Source organism: Penicillium verhagenii, assembly GCF_028828195.1.
Source record: "Penicillium verhagenii strain IBT 33310 chromosome Unknown utg000006l_segment0_segment0, whole genome shotgun sequence".
Lineage (NCBI taxonomy): Eukaryota > Fungi > Ascomycota > Eurotiomycetes > Eurotiales > Aspergillaceae > Penicillium > Penicillium verhagenii.
Window position 1 is genome coordinate 2,943,106 of NW_026643170.1, and position 18,858 is coordinate 2,961,963.

The window sequence follows — 18,858 nt, forward strand, 5'->3', positions numbered from 1 at the left end:
GCAATGAGAAAGCAATCATCAAAAAATGGTGGTTCGTCGACGGACTAAGAAAGCAGTCCAGCTTTCATCTCAATCACTTCCTGCTTCCTCCTTTTCTCTCTCCTGTCTTTCATGCCTCTCTCTCTGCATCTCCGGCAACTTTTTAACCCATCCCAAGGTATACTCATCTGCGTCCCATGCGAGGATCCTTTCTGACTTCTCTTCTTTCTTCTCGTCAAGCTTCAGTTTCACATATTCCTCGATCAGCTCCACATCTCCCGGCTCCAAAAGATGAAGTCTCTCCTTCCAAACATCTTGGTCATCGCATGCAGCTGGTCCAAAGAATCGCTGATCGATTTTTTTCCAGTATATCGCATCGAATGCGAAATTGTTCCTAGCAGCATACATGATCCAAAAGTCACCACTCTGCCAACTATCCCGCATCTGACTAGAGAGCCGCTGGCCGTCTCTTAGCTTTCCGTTGCGGACTAACTCGTCCTCGCATTGCTTCATTGCTTCCAGGAATGTCTGAAGTGCTTTGGTATACTCTGTACACCAGTCATCAAGGCCTCTGTCCCAGGATTCAGGCTTGCAGAGAAGAAGCCACCAAGGCGGCGCATAGTTAAATTCGACTGGGGCTGTATATGTGTACTCCCAATCCACTACCCCGACGATAATCCCAGCTTCATTGACAAGAAAATTTCCTGGTCGAAGGTCGTCACACCAAAGTGGGAATGGGCCATTCTCATGAAGTATCCATTTTTCTCTCTGCCCCTGGTCACAAGCAATTTTCCGAAAGAGGAATCTAGCAACAAATTGCCGTCGGTAGTCATCCGCTAAAGTATTCAGCTCGATATTCGCTTCGATATTTGCCTCATTCCTTTGGCTTCGCAGGTGTGTGATATGAAGCTCCGCCAAGGCTTCAAAATATAACGACGCTTTGTTGTATGTGGTGGTTGGTAGTTTCGATCGGGGGAGCGTCCCCAGTGACACAATCTCGTTCATAGAATATGATAGAGGCCGATGTAACACTTCCCATACACCTTCTTTCTGATCCAGAGATCCTATCTTGCTAAAAGAAAGGGTAGAGAGCGACAGGATGATATTGCCTAGTTGTCTGTAGAGATTCCCTAGCTTGCCAAGGTCAAGATCCGGATTGAGGACTGGGAGTTGGTCTGGTTGGCGTCTCGGCGTATTGAGAAAATCAGACATGCTTTGCTTGTGGTCGATAAAGTCCATAATGATGAAAGGACCCAAATATGAGGGACTCTCTTGTCTCTTTCCCCAGCAAAAGATCCGAGGCACTGGGATTGGAATTTTGTTTAAGAGGAATTGCATGACAGAAACCTCATTGCGGACTTTCTCCTCGGGAAACATGGTAGCTGCAGGTAGTGGGAACCGTATAATAGCGCTGTACTCGTTAGCGAACCGCATCCGAAAAACGGCATTGAAAGTGCCTGCGTTGCAGTAACCGAAGTCTGTCCACTGAAGAGAGCTATATTGTGCAGAAAGAAAGATTCCCACATCTCTATAGATCACCATATCGTATTCCAGAAGCTCTAACCATTCCTTTGTCATATCAGTAATTGTTTCCCAGGCAACATCATCAAAGGCCTTCATTTTGGGAGTTCAAAAGATCATAGAATGAAGAGAAGGGTAATGAAAAGAAATTGCAGAGTTGCCCAGTGACTTTTGGTGAAGCAAATTGGTGATGGTGATTCGAGGGACATAGGGGGCTCGTACCGAGACAGACGTGACAAAATCACATGATATCAACACCGCTACCTCGGAATAACAGTAGACCCGAACGGAGATAAATGGCCGAGGACGAACATACTCACCTGCTAATCGATATAAACAGTCTAGAGCGACCTCCAGATGCACCTCGGGCCGCCGCGACCGAGCGGGCGGCAATACCCGAGCTGACCGAGCAATTGGCGGAACCAACGGCACCGCAGCCACTGCGACTTCAAACATTTGAATCGACCAAGCAGACATCAGTGTTTTTGTTCGGAATTCAGCGACGTGGACATGGACATATTAAATAAGAATATGTGCTACGCATTTAAATATAGTCTATAAAAATAGGACTGGTGATCACCTTTTCACCACTCCACTCTCGGCCAACAAAATATATCGAGCGCGACCCGGTCTCCTGACCACTGAAAGATGCTCGTCCCTGGATCCGACGTGGCAGATCCACGTTTGGAATTGCTTCAACGCGAACAAATAGATCCGCCCCGCCAAGAATTTTCACCGATTTTCCGTCTGGACGTTGCACTTCTTCCCAAGATGCCTCAAGCTCAAATGTTGGCTGGGCCTTGTGAGGATTTCCGGCCAACGTGTCTCCAACCTTGACATACCCACCCAGTGAGCCTGCAACGCGAATTTTTCGTGTAGAGCTCTCGCCATGGAGAACAACATTAACACCGTCCAGGTCACCGCTGGTTTTGCTTGAAAATCCAACCGAGTTTCCATTTATCAACCGAGCGAAGTCTTCTGTGTTATCCTCAAGACCCCCGAATGGCAGCACATTCTCCATGGTACTCCCCCCTGAAACGGTGATGGTTCCATTCCAAACAGCCTCACGGTATCTGTCATACAACCTTGCTCCACCCCAAGTCACCCGTAAGATTGTCGCAGGCGCGTCGGACTCAGACCACAGGTGTCTTCGCCAGACTAAGCCCGATGCATCAAATGCCTCGATAGAGGAGAACCCTTTCTCACCAAAGAAGTGGTAATCGAGCTCTAGCACTTCTTGCTTTCCGATTTGAATCTCGTCACCCTGTATCGCAGACTGATCGGCTGTCTGAACCAGTCCTACCAATCGCTGCCCAGTGGTTGCGAATGTGTGGCGCGCCCGTAAAGCATCAGCAATATCTTGACGCTCTAACCTTGGGGCAAGAATTCCAGTTAGCCCGCCTCGAGTACCGAAGACTGCGGTTCCGGGAACACCACCACCGCATCGACCGCGATGCTCATCAGAATTAGCGGAGACTCCAAGTTTCCAGCCCCTGCGCACGGCATCCTGAAGGAGCCACTCGAATTGACCCCATGCACTTCCGATTTCAACCAAGCGCTCAAGTTTTGGGTGGTTCCATGCGAGATTGCAGCGACGACCACCGACATGGGGGATAAGGAGATGATTCTCTGCGTCCCTGGCGTAGGTGCAGTATACCTCATCCAGTGGCCAGGCTCCAGGGACAAGATCCTTGGGGCCATCTTCAGACCATTCAAATGACCGGGCAACGTTCCCGTGGCGATCGAAGGGGAACTCGGGTGGATGAGTCGCTGGATCCGCGAGGAAAACAACATTGTGATCTCCTCCCGCTGCGGAATTTCCGCACCACTCGGTACCCGGGAAGATGACAAACTCGCCAGGCTTGTTGAGCGATTTTATCAATTCGGTCGTGGCATCCCAACGTTCCTTTGTGATTTGGAAGTCATTGGCAGTGTATCCGAGAACATCAAGTGCGGCAATTTCCCGACCATAGGAAAAGTTGTAAATGGATGACTCGGTTCCCACAGTATCATCAGAGTGCACATGCAGGTCACCAAACAGGGCCCTTGGAACTGTCAGGTCAGAGGAGACTGTGATGAGAGATTTTTGAGATGCAATAATTGCATCATTGCTTTTAACAGCCACATCGATTGTGTAGTCTCCATCAGATTCTATGCTCAGATTGGAGAATATGGCATTGGTCCAACCTTGATTCGAGACATGGATTTCAGTTGCCCGTACGACCTCGGATTCCTTGTCAGATATTTTCAACTCAAAGGAAAGATCTTCTAGATCACTGGTCACATTTCCCCAGATATCCTCTGCATGAGAGTGAATAGCAAATGGAACAGAAGGTTGCAGCACTCTAGGTGAGACCGTTTGAATGCGATGAATGGTACCGGCCCGAATATCCCAAGAGATATCAGGCTGAATCGGGGCAAAGCGACTAGTTAGCGGGTAGAGTCAGCTTCGTCATCCCTGAAGCTAATGATTGCTCAAATACTCACGAAGTTCCGACAGGATCAATGTAAAACCTCCAGCGGAAGTCCTTTTCTATGAAAGTTTGGGCTCGCGTTCCTCGAGCCCCATAACGGCGGTCCCCAAGGCGAATGACAATTCGATCACCGGGGCTCATGTAACCGTCTTGAACATCAACAATCACAGCCTTTTGAAAAGGTCGTTCGTGACCCTTTTGATCGAATCGAATGCCCAGTGACTGTACTGTCGCTGGAGTCTGGTCCGGGAAGAGGGTGTTAGGAATATACTCGGCACTGACATAGTTGTCCTTTGTCCGGTCGGAGGTTTGAAATAAAGCCCAATCCTAATAATCAATGTCAGATCAAGCTGATTCCTCCAAGAACCTCAGTAATACTATGTAGTGAATATCAACTAACCGAGTAAAATTTGAAAGTACCCTTGATCCAAGCTCCATCTGCTAGACCAGAGGCGCCAACCTCATATTCAAGCGTGATTTCCGTCCACTCGCCAGCTACAAGAGATTTCACATTGCTCTTGACTCGACCAGTGAAGGGTAGAGTTTTGGTGTACTCGTAGAGTCCTTTTGGGGCAGAGTAATCCCCCGCGAGCTGAAATCTGTCATCGACACTGAGGTTTTTCATGCTGAATAAATAATTGCATCTATGAAAAATCCAACCTTGGAGAAAGTAAAACAAAGATACGGTGCACCTGTAGGTTCTTTACATTATTTAAGCTTAATGAGGGGTGAAGATTGCCGACGTAAGCGCCCCACATTGATATTGCGCCATCATAAGCCGACATTTCAACATGACTGCCGACCTATTACGATCAACACTCGAGATCATAGCTCGCCATTTAACATCCACTATGAGCACAGTGAAAAATCCCTTTCTGTTTATTTCACGTCTAAAACGACGAGATTATAGGTGTTTGTTTCAACGTTCAGGTTTCTCCCACACGATTTTACGGATGTTGTCCGAATATCTAATCAAGATTGCACACTATTTAAATACCGTCCGCATCCATTAGTCCGCCTATCAATTTAAACATTTTTAAACAGTTAATTTTTTTTATCCACTGGTATTGAGACTGGTATTGAGCGAGTCTATCTTGTTAACATTGAAAGCTCTTAAAGTCAGAATAATGACGACCGGAGCAAGGGGCCTAAGAAAGGCAATCCAGGATGATGTGAATATCAGCCGCTTCGTGGACCTGGCCAACACACACTTGCCCAAATTACCCAGAGCTTCAGCGAAATATATGGCTGCAAAGGTTCCTATCCTGCAATGGATCCCAAGATACTCTTTCCCGTGGCTGTGGAATGATTTAGTGGCCGGTAAGTCTAGATCTCACGCGACCCTGAAACATCAGAACACGAATTTGACAGGGAAAAGGCATCACAATTGGAATTCTTCTTGTACCCCAGAGCCTGGCGTACGCAAAAGTCGCGAATATCCCTACAAGTTACGGCCTTATATCAAGTTGGCTTCCGACATTACTTTATGCGATTATGGGCACATCAAAAGGTAAGAACTTGCCCAACGAAAAGAGAGAAAAAAGACAGATCTGGCTGTTCATATTGCTTCATCATCATCCTAACTATGGCTATTGATCCTTTTGACAGATGTGACTGCGGGCCCAACCGCAATCATGGGGTTATTGACTGGCGAAATCGTCACAGATCTGCTTGGTGAAGGGTACACGGCCGCAGCCATTGCAAGTGCTGCTGCTTTCTGGGTGGGAATTTACTCGCTGATCTTTGGCCTTTTCCGCCTTGGATTTTTGCTCGACTTTATCCCCATTCCTGTTCTTTCTGGATATGTTTCCGCGGCCGCAATCACCATCGTTCTCCAACAACTGAAAGGATTGTTCGGCGAGACCAAGACCGGCAGTACCACAGCGGGTGTGATCCGAGAATTCTTCCAACTGCTCCCCGACACAAAATGGCAGGACTTTTTGCTTGGTGTCTCTTGCATCGCCTTTCTTGTAGCACTACAATTCATCGGTCGCAAATGGGGCAAAAATTACCCTGCTTTGTGGTATTTGTCTGTTGCTCGGAATGCGCTCGTCATTATTCTATCAACCCTTATCAGCTGGGGTGTGAACAAGTCTCGCCGCGAAGACCCTGTATTTGGGATCTCCAAAGTGACAGGCACAGGAATCATTCCTCCGAAGCAGCCTGATAGCGAGCTACTTCTCAAGGTCGCCGGTCGCAGTGTCGCAGTCTTTGTAGCTGCTGCTCTGGAGCACCTTGCCATCGGGAAAGCATTCGCACGGCGTCATGGCTATGTTATCGAACAAGACCAAGAGCTGAGCTATATTGGTCTTGTAAATCTATTCGGAAGCTTCTTTTCTTGCATGCCAGTCACAGGGGGATTTTCACGTACTGCCGTGAACTCAGAATCTGGTGTCAAGAGCCCCCTTAGCGGGCTGGCTACGACTGCTTGTGTGCTCGTTAGCATCTATAAACTCACCGGTGCATTCTACTGGATCCCAACTTCTACTCTCTCAGCACTCATCATTGTTGCTGTATGGCAGATTATTCTCCCATTTCATGTTTTCTGGCATTACTGGAAGACCTCTTTCGCCGACTTTGTTAGCAGCATGGTTGCCTTTTGGGTGACTTTGTTTGTCAGCGTTGAGATTGGAATTGCTGCCGCTGTCGGCTATAGCCTCGTTTACGTCTTGATTCGACTTGCGTTTTCCAGTGTGACTATGGTCACATCTGATAACTTCTCGACATTGTACCAGTCATCCTCGTCCAATCACGAAGTATCCGCTGTGCCTGAGGATGCGATGATCTTCATACTCCAAGACTCGATTCTTTACCCCAATGCTGCTCGTACCTCGCGCCAGATTATAAATGCGATTTATACATACAGTTCAGGAATGCATGAAGCGCTCACAGACACCGATGCAGGTGAGGAAAATTCAACGAACTCCAGAGACAGACTGTGGAACGATACAAAGGTTGGACATATCAGGAGTCTACGCACAGAAGCGGGCACTGAAAACACACAAGAGAGCCCTCTACCCAAACTACGGGCTGTCATTATAGACATGACCCGAGTTACGCACGTTGATACGACCGCGATGCAAGTATTTGCGGATATCAGATATACTTTCAGAGAATGGGCAGGTCCGGATGCAGAGCTCAGGTTTGTAGGGCTGAATCAGAGAGTCAAGGACAGATTCAAGAGATCCGAAGACTACTTTCAGTCGTTGAATGACAGTCAATCCCCCAGAGATGAAGGGTATAGGGTGTTCGATGCTTTGCAGACAGCACTTTATGATCTTCAAACCATCGGCGATAGTGTGCATGCAAAAGTATGATGCGGTCCATACATCCTGTAACGCTATTAAGTTCTTTCCAAATACTCGATGAATGATATCACTTGTTATAATATCCCTACAAACCTATGTACATAGAGAAAGTTCTTACCGTAATCGTAAATTCAATAACCAACAAATTCAAGTGATCGATCTTGATCTTTTCAAATAGGCATCATGTGGACCGTCATCTAGCTTGAGCTTGCCATCATCTGCGCAAGCATACCTCTTCTTAAAACAGTTTTGTATCGCGTTGCTCCTAGTCTCTTTTCAACCGGTTGAAAATGGTACGGCGTCTCTGATCCTCAAACATTTGGACAGCTACAAGGTCCACAGACGGGCAATGCTTACCCAATGAATCGGTTCGACCATGAACCTATTCGTACCCATATATCGACTGGAATCGACGTCGAATCATAATGAAACGTAGCTGAAAAGGCAGCGAATAGCTCAGTCATATCCCGGGGCGTTGCGGATTCTTACTCGAGTTTGAGCGTTACTCCTCCTGGGAGAATCGATACAAACCAGGACTTTGGTGTACAGCACAGACTTTGAGATAGTCGATCTAATCAAACCCATTGTCTATTTTTGTTGTTTGAGAGTGACCCTGACCTCCGGACGGTTGACTCTCATTAGCCTCATTTAACTGACATGTCTCAAGATGCACGCGGCCAGCCTCGTCTTTCTATTACCTCAGACCCAGATGCAGTTCTGAACACAGAGGTTGATGAAGGCATCTGGTGGAGAGATATAGGTTCCTGGGAAGTCTCAGCCTTCTTTGACTGCATCCGAAGCCAAGGCAAGAGATTGAATACGCCACCGCAGGCAAATATGCCTAACCAAAGGGCCAGCTCAGTCCCGTAAATAACCATGCCAAGTATGTTAATAGTGGATCCAAACACTTGACTAAGTTAGCCTCAACCGCTCGCTTGTATTTATCACTATGATCCGTCCTGACTTACGAACAGACACGAGTGAGAAAAGATCACCGGCAGCATCGATTCCAACGAAAAAGAAGCTGATCCCTCGCACGGTTCGGTGAACATAAATATCCCAGTAATGACGCAGTACCCCTGCGGCAAGCAGAGATGCACTTAAAACGGCCATCAAAATAAGGGGCCATCTTGTATGATGAGTTTTTGCTTCTTTTAGTGCAAAAATTAACCCTGTCTCAATGCCACCGAAGATAATAAGAAGGGGAGCGACCGCGGCAATGCACTTGGTGACGGAATATCCCTACTTTCAATCAATACCAGGTGAAACATAGCTTGAGGAGGCGAAACAAAGCTTACTTTTCCATAGTAAAGACATTGGCCCCAAGTAGCAAGGCTCAAAGCTGTCAGTATCTGAGGCTGTATTCTTAATGCGATATTGAACTCTTCCACAATGTTGTACACCCCAAGAGGGACACCTGCTGCGGCCCACAGTAGCATCATTGAACCCTGGAGACCTTCGGTATTATGCCGTCTGTAATTGATAATGATTTGGGGAAGAAGCTAGGAGATATGAGCATAAGTAAGACTTCATCCAAAACCAACCCATTCTCTTCGGTTCTCGTTGTCTCGGCCTACCTGAATAGACCAACAAACCTGCGAGCGTGATTAGTGGGATGCACTGAATATGCCATGATGTATAGCCGTGAACGAACTGCGCCAAGAGTCCCCAACACAGTTTCCGCCACGGGTATGTCCATTGTGAGATGGAAATGTCGAGTTTTGGTGCTTGAATGAGACTTGGAGTTACGAAGAATTGAATCCATGGCGAGATGAGAGCGAGATAAGAGCGAGATAAAAGCGAGAAAAGCAAATCAATTACGTAATTGGGCTTAGTCAGAATCGGTAACGTAACCGTCAAGCGGACCGCCAACGTATGGCGCCAAGTGCATCCCGCCCCTAAACACAGCATTGAAGTGGATCATATCCAGGCAAAAGCAGACATCTGGATGACATCAACTCAATACATAATAAGAAAGCGCAGCATAAATGGGGCTCTTTAGTGTAACCCCTCAATTCAATGTTAGGCACTCTTGGTCTTTCTGTGCTTTTTCTTTTCATCTTCTTTAAAGAATCCACACTACAAACATGCATGTGCACAGGATGCTCGGTATATTTCGAGACTTCAAGTTTACACACGTGCGCATTTCAAGGTTGGATGGATAGACACAGGCATTACTTGGAATCGCTACTCAGGTGCCCAAATGCATCGAATTTAAATGGGTCCAAGATCTCGAGGCTGCACACATGTGTATTTGTAGGTACCTTTTCAAGGTTAAAAGCCTAAACTATAATCTTAATGCCCGACGACTTTATTTCACCACGATCCATGGATCTATACATTCTGATTTCTTTGGAATATTGGCCTCCATGTGTTTGTCGCCCGAGAAACAGTTTGTGCACGGTGAGATCAAAAATCGGATCTTAAAATCAACTGAAGACCAATGCGAACGTTATGTACGAGCTAAGGAGCACAAATTTTTATTAATAGAAGAATGCACGCGCAGTGCGATTGACACATAAGTATACCTATTTGAGCCATAGCGCGACGTGAAGGGGCAAGGCGTATCGGGTGGGGCGTCGTTAGCTCCGGTCCCTGTCCATTGCTTGGTCTGTCCCTGACTCAGACCCTTATGTAGAGCTCCCCCCACCACCACCACGAGCAAGAGCTTCATCACATTGGAGTGAAACAGGGGCAACGATAGACAGGGTGCAATCAGTGACTTTGAGGTTCTCGACAGACCGGAGGCCCAATCAAACACCTCAATTTTCGTCAGAATATGCTGACACCCGAAAGACGAGGGTTTTGATTTCTCATTGGGGCGGTCTTGAGTGGATCGGAGCCTCGTTTTTCCGTATTTTTCCGAACTATCAGAACTGGTGCAGGGGTTTTGGCCCCATTTGGCCTAGAGGGGACCCCATTTCGTACTAAATTAGCGTCGTCCAATGTCTCTGCTCGTTAGTGCGGCTCTAGGACCCATATGTTTGGGCAAACAATCACGCTAGGCGGGTGCAATTTTACACACGACCAGTTTCTAAGCGATGCTTTTCACATGCGCTGGAATTAAAAAGGGTGTTGACCCCAGTTCGAGCTTGTGTTTAATCCCCCGCTCCATTTCTTTTTCTCCTTCATTACCTCCGTCCAGAAAATCTACACCTACAATACCATCATTATGCAGCTCCTTACAGCTGTCGCCCGTGGCTTCCAGGTAAGCCATGATACCCCTACACTTTATCATCTCATCGGAAAATGCTAACGCGTCCAAGCTTATATTTAGCGTAGTCGTCCTCGGTATCTCCATCGCTATCGCCAGACAACAATACGTCGGCAACGTGCCATCCCAGACTGGCTATGCAGCCTTCACCGGTGCTCTCGGTGTTCTCGCCTCCCTTATCGGCATCGCTGCCCTGTGGGTTGAAAGCTTGAGTGGAATCATCATCTGGGTTCTGGATGGTGTTACAAGTCTTGCCCTCCTGGCAGCCGGTGTTGTACGTTTCCTTTCCAAAAACCAATCTCCCCTGGAATAATAAAACTGACCATGTTGCAGGTCTATGCCGTGACTCTAAAGGGCACCAACTGCTCTACCCCCAATGTCGCGACTTGGGAAAACCCGTTGATGAGTGGTGGATGTGTGGGCAAGGGATCCAGTAAAGTTTGCTACGACGTCCCCTATGACGCCAAGAACTTTTCCCTTCTTACTTCGCGTTGCAGGCGGGCGGAGGCTGATTGTGCTTTCATGTTCCTTGCTTGCATTGCTACTCTCGGTGTTTTGATTGCGTCTTTCTTGTCTCGCAACCGTTGAGTGGAACTTCTGTCTGCGAAGTGTCCCTCAAATATAGTGATAATATGAGCCTTCCAACTTGCACATTTGGAAACGGGGACAGAATGCTTTGATGTGGTTAAGCTTCTTTGGCTCCTTCCACGATTGGTCCTCAAGTGCTTGTTCCAAGCTGAGATAACCATATACCTTTTTTCGATACCCAATTTAAAAATATTTTATCCTTCCATTGATACCTGTCATGTCTCCTACAGGTAAGCTTCCAAAATCCCGCCTTTTGCAGTCTAGAAGTAGCACTATTGCAAGGTTGTTAAGCTATTTATATAATAGACATATATGTAGACGCTGGCAACAGGAGGAATAATATATATTCACGTAATAATATAAATCGTGCAGACGGAAAACGAAAAAAAAAGGATCAAAAGACCAGTTGACCGTCAGTCCGTTATGAGGTCCCACAGGCGACGAGCTCTCTCGGCATAAAAGTTCATGAAGAGCTGTTGTCCCCACCAAGAGACTTGGAAGAGCGCAACTTCGGCTTGAGCTCTCAGTCCGTTCTCAAGTTCGAAAGCGGCATTGCGACGCAAGAGAAGCTCAGAATATCCTTCACCACCAAGGTGGTGAAGCAGATTCCGTTCGAGACTGAGCCGCAATGTTTGCATTGCCAGGAATCCGTCTTCAAGGCGCAATGCCTCCCATAATTCAGGCGAATAATCGCTTTCAAGATCCGGGGCATCCTGGTCGAGGAGTGTCGCTTGAAGGGCAATCTTGGTCAAAGTCGTTTCTGGGCGCATCTGAGGCGGGGAGATCGACATTGCGTATAATGTGTTTGAGTTAGTAATTTATCTTGACTGAAAGTGCGGAGTTGATGTCCAGGTGAGAGATCAATTGACTTACATCCAGGGTGAAAGAGGCTCATGGAGAGTGAGTGGAAGAAGAAGAAGAAGTGATATAGCAGGAACGAGGTTTATATGGGTTTTTTATCGAAGGTGCTGAGAGAAGACTGAGTGAAGAGGTTTGTTTAAGAAAGGGGAAAGCGAAGACAGAATTTGATTATTCAAATTTCCAAGACCCCAGAAAAGCACCTTCGCGAAGGGCGAAGAACAAAAGCATGTCATCGCATCCATTAATCTACGCGCTGGATCTCTGTTTCCTCATGTCTATAATTGAATGCCGTCCACGAGTTTATCTGAACAAAGACTCTCGAGGAATTAAAAAGCCGTCTATTAAGGTACCTAGTAGTCCTGGGGGTTATCCAGCCTTGGAGTGAACATACCATGTATTTGGTACTTGGGATGTGTATATACTCCTTACTTGGGATGCGTATATACTCAGTACTTGGGATGAGTACCTACTCAATGCTTGAGATAGGCACTGTAATACATACTAACTACTCTGATATCCAGATTATGTATGAGCTTCTCAACTACCAAGTTACAATTGGGAAAGCCATGGGACGAAAAAAATTCCTAGAGTAGTAAGAGGTGGGAAAATCTCACAGCTTTGTGAGTAATTGTAGCTAGACTCCCCAATCCTACCCCTTCCTAGATCACGTAACGGGCAAGAAATCATGCTTTCCCGGTGTTGGACTTACGGGACTTCAAACAGGCTTCTTAGCTGTTGCCGGTGGGCTAGTATCATTACCTGACCATGGACCGTAACAAATCCCGGGAGACAATGAAAATGCTGTCCCAACGTCAATCAGAAGCACAACCAAGAAAACTGACGCATAAATCGGAAAGAAAACAAAGAAGACAGAGGAACTTTTAATGATGATCCTCTCGTTCAACCATCGGGCCTGTGTGTTCCGGTGCCACTTGCCGCATATCAGGATCGGTGATACTGTTGATTGCTTCGAACAATCTGACGAGATTTCAAACAGGCTTCTTAGATGTTGCCGACTGGCTAGCCTGAATGCGGTTGGGAGTGGGGATCGGAGTATGCGTGCTGCAAGTATCCCTGGTGGAGTCATGATGAGTGGACGGAGTATGTGTGCTGCGAATATTCCTATTGGAGCCCGAAATGCGTTGATGAGGAGTGGGCATCAGACTGCCGGAGCCACGAATGTTGCCATTGGGCTCGGGCTGAAACGGTAACTCTTGAAGATGGTTGGAGGTTGCATCGTCCATCTCACCCCTTTTGAAAATGTCACAGGGGCTGGATGGTGAGCATCTCAAATGGAAAGACGTAAAATTCATCTTGTGGGCTCGGGGACAGATACCTAGGACAGTATCATGGAGGTCTCGTTTATATTTAGGGATAGGTTTTCCGGTTAATAATGTCTTACCCTTCTCGGGTTCGGACGGTTCTAATCAAGGTTTGTTGGACGGGGGCAACTTGACTGATAATTCACATTTCCTCTCACATCCCAACGAGGTAAGTATATATGGATGATCTAAATATACCTTGAATACTGCGTTGTTCTGACGCAAAGACTTCTTTGGGATTGAGTCCAGATCCACTGAATCGAGGACGGAGAAATATTTGGACATCAGCAGCCCTTTCGTGGTACAGATTCCTCAACCGCTTTCGCACGGATGGTGACTGGTAGAAAGCGGATATAAGTTCCCAGACCTAGGTTGGATTAGTGATGTCCATCTACCTCAAAGGTCGTTCTCTCATCGTCAGTTAGTCCTTCCCAGCACGCAGGAAGTGGTCGTGACCGATCATATGAGTACCTGTAAAGTTTTGTTGGGTTTTCTACTGCATTGGAGAGCGATGTAATAACGGACGTCCTCAATATCTTCAAAGTCACCATAGAAGAGATAACTATCTCGGCAGCCGATTCATACCATGGAGACGGTCATTCCTGCGAACGCTGGGGAGATCGAAGTTTCTGAAGTGAGAGGTCACAAGGAACCGCGATGTATCCAATCTTGATGTCATTGGAGTCGACTGCGCGGCTGTTTCCCAACATTCACGGCATTTATTGTACCAAACCGTCTCCCAATAACACATAGCTTGTAACCATGTAGAACCATAGAACTCCATGAGCAAAAGCGACCGTCGCCTTCCCGCGAGGCATGCACCTAATTCTCATGGCGCCAGTAGAGTCCCAAGCGCCACGAGACTCTTTGCAATCCTTTCGGCGTCAAATAATTTTCCAGTGCAAAATGTTCGTATCGTCTGAAGTGACTCCTTCCTCATCGCGGGGGTCATTTATGTTTTCGAATGATGAGCAGTCTCTTCCATTATTTTACTGATTTTCATAAAAGCCACAGGTTTCTGTTCTGGCCACTTGGACGCCCACTCCCAACATGAATGGGTTGTTTTTGTATCTCTGACGCGTGGAATCCGACATTCGCCATCAATGCGAGCAGACGCACATGATAAATGGCATTGGATTTTTTCTCAAGAATAGCCTGTCACAGAAGAGAATCAATAATTTAGAAAATTTAACTGAGATTGGGGCTACGCGTAGCTCACGAAGTCACCATTGTCAAGGTCATCTGGCAGCTCGGTCTTTTCGATGCTGCCTTCAAAGTTGTTATTAGTATGCGGTGTTGCTGATTTACTGTAGTCATGTGTTGCTCACTAGAATTGTCCCCGCTATTATGTCCCCAAATTCCTGCCTGTTGGTTTTCGGAGGTTGTTTTAACTTCTGGGCGTGATTCAATTTTTCCAAGAGTCGCTCCTTTTCCTTCGATTTCATCAATTCATCATGGTCTGACTTAAGAGTCAACACGGATATTGATCATACATAGTATCATTGAAATGGTGAAAGACACCAAAGATTTTCGGGTTTCGTCAACGTATCCAAGAAAACCGATTCCTTGGATGGCTTTCTGAGTAAACCCGTCTCGTTGAGTGATTTTTGCTTCAGCAAAGATCTGAAAAGCCCCAGAACACCACAGACTTGACGAGTTCCTTTCGGAGTTCGTTTCGGAGGTTGTAGTAAGTATCTGGAAATGACACTCCTTCATGGTGAGAATCTGATACATGAGCAAACAGCTCAGGGGCACCAAGTAGTAGGGAGGAAATTTGAGTTGAATCCAAGATTTCAAAGAGGAGATTCAAAGGTGTGAAGAGAGATTTTCCAAGGCCGGAGAAGAGATATCAAGGTTGAAATGAAGATTGGTGACTTTGGAGGGTTCTGTAAGATCGTAAGATTTGATCGTGTCTTTCAAGGTTGATTTCACTCAGTAAGTCTTCAAATGTTGGAAGTGTTGGTAGAATTTTGAGATATCAAATATTTATAGTTATATATAATAGAGGAATGCGTAGCAGCCTAAGTAGGGTGAGTGTTAAGTGATCAGTGATCATATGTAAATCCTCACTGTTGTATGTTTTTTTCAACTTGGCCTTTGGACGATCACCTGACAGGCTTCATGTCAAGTATCTGTATGAATTACTTCCTGAGTCATCGTGAATCCCATACATACTAGTGCTCTCATACTACTAGTAGTATGTAACGAGTATATTCCCATGTGATGCCAAAGTTTGACCTCTTATCGTTATCGCACTTATCAACTCCGGACCGCGCAAGTGGGGCCAAACCGCGCCCAATCCGAACCAAAACCACGACCTCTTATTCAGAACAAGCCACCTTAAAACAACGACCAAGACACACTACGATCCTCCGCAAAACATTACTTCACCCCTTGAAGCCCAAGAAGCCCGACCACCAAGCCCACACAAACCACAATGTCCCGACCGCTCCGCATCGCCGTCCTCGAGTGCGACACACCCATTCAACCTGTCGTAGACAAGCAAGGCAACTATGGCCAGATCTTTGAGCGCCTACTCACACACGCTGCTGTGGGAGCCAATGTGAGCGTCGAGGTCAGCAAGTGGAATGTAGTTGGGAACCCGGTCTATCCGAATCCTAACGAGGTGGATGCGTTCCTTCTTACTGGAAGCAGTATGTCTCCCCGTGGGGGGTTTTATTTTACAAATTCGACGCTGACTGATGTGTCCAGAACACGATGCCTTTGCCGATGATTGCTGGATCCTTACTTTAACGGAATACGTCAAGGATGTTGTGCAGGCGCACAAGAAGCCCGTCGTGGGCATTTGTTTCGGTCACCAGATCCTTGCTCGGGCGCTGGGCGCTCGCGTAGGGAGAGGGCAGAGCTGGGAGATCTCTGTTGATGAGATCACGCTCACTGATGCTGGAAAGGATGTTTTTGGCAAGGACAAGTTGGTACGTGGTCAAACTCTCTCCTTGTTGATTGTGACCGTGGATTTGAAATACATTGCTAACTATCTCTATAGTTCCTGCACCAAATGCATCGCGATGTCGTCTTTGAGACACCCGAAGGCTGCGTGAATCTCGGATTCAGTGACCCGTGCGCCGTGCAAGGGTTATACATGCCGAAGCGGTTGATCAGTATCCAGGCCCACCCTGAGTTTAACGAATTCATCATGACCAACCTCTTGGAAGCTCGACATGATGGCGGGGTGTTTAATGACGAACTATATAAGAGTGGAAGCTCACGAGCGGCGAAGCAGCATGATGGCGAGTTTGTTCTGCAAAGTTTTATGCAGTTTATTGTTGAGTCTGTGGTATAATGTCCATTGCCAACAGATATGAGTGAAGCATTTATATAGATGAACATGATGACGATTGAAGACAATTCTTGTCTAACTTGCACATGAAATTTTCTTGTTTACATCATGCAACAGACATGTCAAAGGCTTGTAGAATTGAGTACGGTAGCATTCTCCTTTGCATCATGGCGGGCTTATCGTTTATCCTGATCGGACCCACATCGCGGTCCCGGAGCGCGCTCGTATAACTAGAGCCTTCGTATTGGCTCTTACTCCTTACTGTGGGTCTTCCAAGGTTTATTACCCCGCGAAAGCGATAAGAGGTTAGAGGCTGCAGCGGGCTAAGGAAAAAAAGCCGGTCAGTTGGAAATGCTGACTGTAGTGTTTTTGATGAAGTGAAAATTACTCTGTAGATGTAGTAGGTATAATTAAGCCATTCTATATATATATCAAAAATTGGCCATCTACGCCACGAACGCCATTCTTGATGCTCGATGGATGGTTCCAGCATGTACAATATCATACACCTTCCACGGGAGAGACTCCCACCCGGGGAATATCTGTCACCAGGACCAAGGATCATCCCAGCTCAAGCAAATGAGATCCAAATTTGCTTTTGTTGCATCGATCGGCAAATGTTCCAAGGACCTGCCTCGGATGGAGGTAATTCCCACATCGCCTCTAATAACTGCAAGGTACGGTGCATGTTTCCAAGCCCGAAATGGCTCGACATGACCGTAAGTCGGGTGCCCAGGCAGTCCTGCTGCTCGGCGGTTTCCAAGCAGGAACCCACAACGGCAATGGGCCAGCACATTCCAGAATTGATGCGTGCACTGGGCGATAATTGATTCAGGTAAGACATCGCTTCTGTGACTGCGGTTTGGATAAGTCCTCTGTACATCCCATCCCTCGTGTACTTGTAACCACCCAAAGACGTGTATAGATAGATGAGCATGGCCTGTTGGAAGATCAAGCCTGCCATGAACACCTCCGGCTCGACAAATGGGAATGGGGCCCATCGGAGAATCTGAGCTTGGATTGAAGCGAACATGGCCAAGTCATCAGCGGTCGGGGCGCTGACCTCCTCCTCCATCATCCATTGTCGGCCGAGATCAAAGATAACGGGTATCAGGAGCAACAGTTCTAGCCAGCAGCCGCATAGGTTCCCAACGTATTGTAGGGTCAAGAGTTCGCGAGCTCGCTGTTCTAAGTCGAAATTTAGAAAGAGTTGTCTACTTAGACGCGCGTCGACCGAGATCATGCTAACGGATGCTGTGTAAACGTAGTATTCGATCACGAAATCTTTTAGCTCTCTTGGTACAGCAGTGTCGCTCTGCTCCAGAAGCTTCACAAGGAGGGAGTTTGCTGCCGTAAGGTGGTCGAAAATAGTTCCTGTCATGTCTCCCTTGGCAGTCTATGGGCATTGTTAGATTGTTTTCACAAAGGGGTATCGGACTGGCTTAGCTGTACCTCTGTGAAGCACATAAGAAGGGCCCCAACCAGTAACATCAACGGATTGGGTTCCTTTCCCTCAATGAATTCGCCCACTCCATGTCGAAACAACTGGATAGCTTTCGTGTAGTGGGATTGAGCAACAGCGTCAGACTCATCTCGGCGTCGGAATGCCCGGTGCGCAGCACTCTGGGCAAGCACTAATTGTAATAACAAATCGCTCGTGAATGCCAATGGCACGATCTGGACCAAAAAGGGGTTGATAGGAGTCGTGCCATTAGCCATGCAATCAGCGGTGGTGCTGAGGTAATGGCTCAGCAATGTGTAGGATTCTGGATCATAGCCAGGGAGCATCGACATTGTCCGAGGCACGACATTCCCGACCGCCATCCTAGGTATAATAGCATTGTTCATGTGGCTGTTGTGTGAAATGTTGCTCGAATCGGAATCTCGGCGATCCGTTATCTTCTCCTCTTGGGCCGCATGATCAACACCGTCTCCAAGAATTGCAGATAAGCCCCCATTCGACGAAACTGAGGATTGTCGGTACGACGATGCAGGACTCTGAGGAGATCTCATCGTTTCTAAATCTTCAATCACGTTTAGGGGGCTCGAGCGCCGTGCTTCGGGGCTAATTCTCGAGTCGCCGCTTGTTGGGTCGGAATTCCTCCCGGGAACTGTTGTGGGCCATTGGCAACCGAGATCGTTGCGCATACAGCCCCCGCATATCGGTCGGATTTCGTCGCATTTCTTCTTTCGCCGCCTGCAGGACCAGCATCCAGTTCGGACGCGGACTATCCGTGTAGCGCGCTGTCGATCGGGTGGCATTGGAGTGATTGGGGAGGGGAGAGGATCG

At 47.2% G+C, this 18,858-nt stretch overlaps 10 protein-coding genes across 10 annotated transcripts; 4 read left to right on the forward strand and 6 right to left on the reverse strand.

The window, feature by feature from the left end:
* Nucleotides 1-69: 69 nt before the first annotated feature.
* N7466_006474 (uncharacterized protein) lies at nt 70-1,599 on the reverse strand (the record flags this gene model as incomplete). Its single annotated transcript, XM_057165871.1, has 1 exon — nt 70-1,599. The coding sequence occupies one exon, from the start codon at nt 1,597-1,599 to the stop codon at nt 70-72; it is 1,530 nt and encodes a 509-aa protein (XP_057021470.1).
* A 197-nt stretch (nt 1,600-1,796) lies between these two features.
* N7466_006475 (uncharacterized protein) lies at nt 1,797-2,027 on the forward strand (the record flags this gene model as incomplete). The annotated part of the gene is made up of 1 exon (XM_057165872.1): nt 1,797-2,027. One exon carries the CDS (start codon nt 1,797-1,799, stop codon nt 2,025-2,027), a length of 231 nt encoding a protein of 76 aa, XP_057021471.1.
* A 17-nt stretch (nt 2,028-2,044) lies between these two features.
* On the reverse strand, nt 2,045-4,599 carry N7466_006476 (uncharacterized protein; the record flags this gene model as incomplete). The annotated part of the gene is made up of 3 exons (XM_057165873.1): nt 2,045-3,926; nt 3,988-4,301; nt 4,375-4,599. 3 exons carry the CDS (start codon nt 4,597-4,599, stop codon nt 2,045-2,047), a joined length of 2,421 nt encoding a protein of 806 aa, XP_057021472.1.
* A 502-nt stretch (nt 4,600-5,101) lies between these two features.
* N7466_006477 (uncharacterized protein) lies at nt 5,102-7,291 on the forward strand (the record flags this gene model as incomplete). Its single annotated transcript, XM_057165874.1, has 3 exons — nt 5,102-5,294; nt 5,353-5,484; nt 5,583-7,291. 3 exons carry the CDS (start codon nt 5,102-5,104, stop codon nt 7,289-7,291), a joined length of 2,034 nt encoding a protein of 677 aa, XP_057021473.1.
* A 653-nt stretch (nt 7,292-7,944) lies between these two features.
* N7466_006478 (PQ-loop repeat-containing protein) lies at nt 7,945-8,981 on the reverse strand (the record flags this gene model as incomplete). Its single annotated transcript, XM_057165875.1, has 5 exons — nt 7,945-8,189; nt 8,251-8,524; nt 8,581-8,784; nt 8,860-8,877; nt 8,937-8,981. The coding sequence occupies 5 exons, from the start codon at nt 8,979-8,981 to the stop codon at nt 7,945-7,947; spliced, it is 786 nt and encodes a 261-aa protein (XP_057021474.1).
* Nucleotides 8,982-10,454: 1,473 nt separating this feature from the next.
* Nucleotides 10,455-11,084, forward strand: N7466_006479 (MARVEL domain-containing protein; the record flags this gene model as incomplete). The annotated part of the gene is made up of 3 exons (XM_057165876.1): nt 10,455-10,490; nt 10,549-10,770; nt 10,830-11,084. 3 exons carry the CDS (start codon nt 10,455-10,457, stop codon nt 11,082-11,084), a joined length of 513 nt encoding a protein of 170 aa, XP_057021475.1.
* A 413-nt stretch (nt 11,085-11,497) lies between these two features.
* On the reverse strand, nt 11,498-11,875 carry N7466_006480 (uncharacterized protein; the record flags this gene model as incomplete). Its single annotated transcript, XM_057165877.1, has 1 exon — nt 11,498-11,875. The coding sequence occupies one exon, from the start codon at nt 11,873-11,875 to the stop codon at nt 11,498-11,500; it is 378 nt and encodes a 125-aa protein (XP_057021476.1).
* Nucleotides 11,876-12,934: 1,059 nt separating this feature from the next.
* Nucleotides 12,935-13,189, reverse strand: N7466_006481 (uncharacterized protein; the record flags this gene model as incomplete). Its single annotated transcript, XM_057165878.1, has 1 exon — nt 12,935-13,189. The coding sequence occupies one exon, from the start codon at nt 13,187-13,189 to the stop codon at nt 12,935-12,937; it is 255 nt and encodes an 84-aa protein (XP_057021477.1).
* Nucleotides 13,190-15,704: 2,515 nt separating this feature from the next.
* N7466_006482 (type 1 glutamine amidotransferase) lies at nt 15,705-16,571 on the forward strand (the record flags this gene model as incomplete). The annotated part of the gene is made up of 3 exons (XM_057165879.1): nt 15,705-15,921; nt 15,980-16,203; nt 16,275-16,571. 3 exons carry the CDS (start codon nt 15,705-15,707, stop codon nt 16,569-16,571), a joined length of 738 nt encoding a protein of 245 aa, XP_057021478.1.
* Nucleotides 16,572-17,139: 568 nt separating this feature from the next.
* Nucleotides 17,140-18,830, reverse strand: N7466_006483 (Zn(II)2Cys6 transcription factor; the record flags this gene model as incomplete). Its single annotated transcript, XM_057165880.1, has 2 exons — nt 17,140-17,964; nt 18,021-18,830. 2 exons carry the CDS (start codon nt 18,828-18,830, stop codon nt 17,140-17,142), a joined length of 1,635 nt encoding a protein of 544 aa, XP_057021479.1.
* Nucleotides 18,831-18,858: the final 28 nt, after the last annotated feature.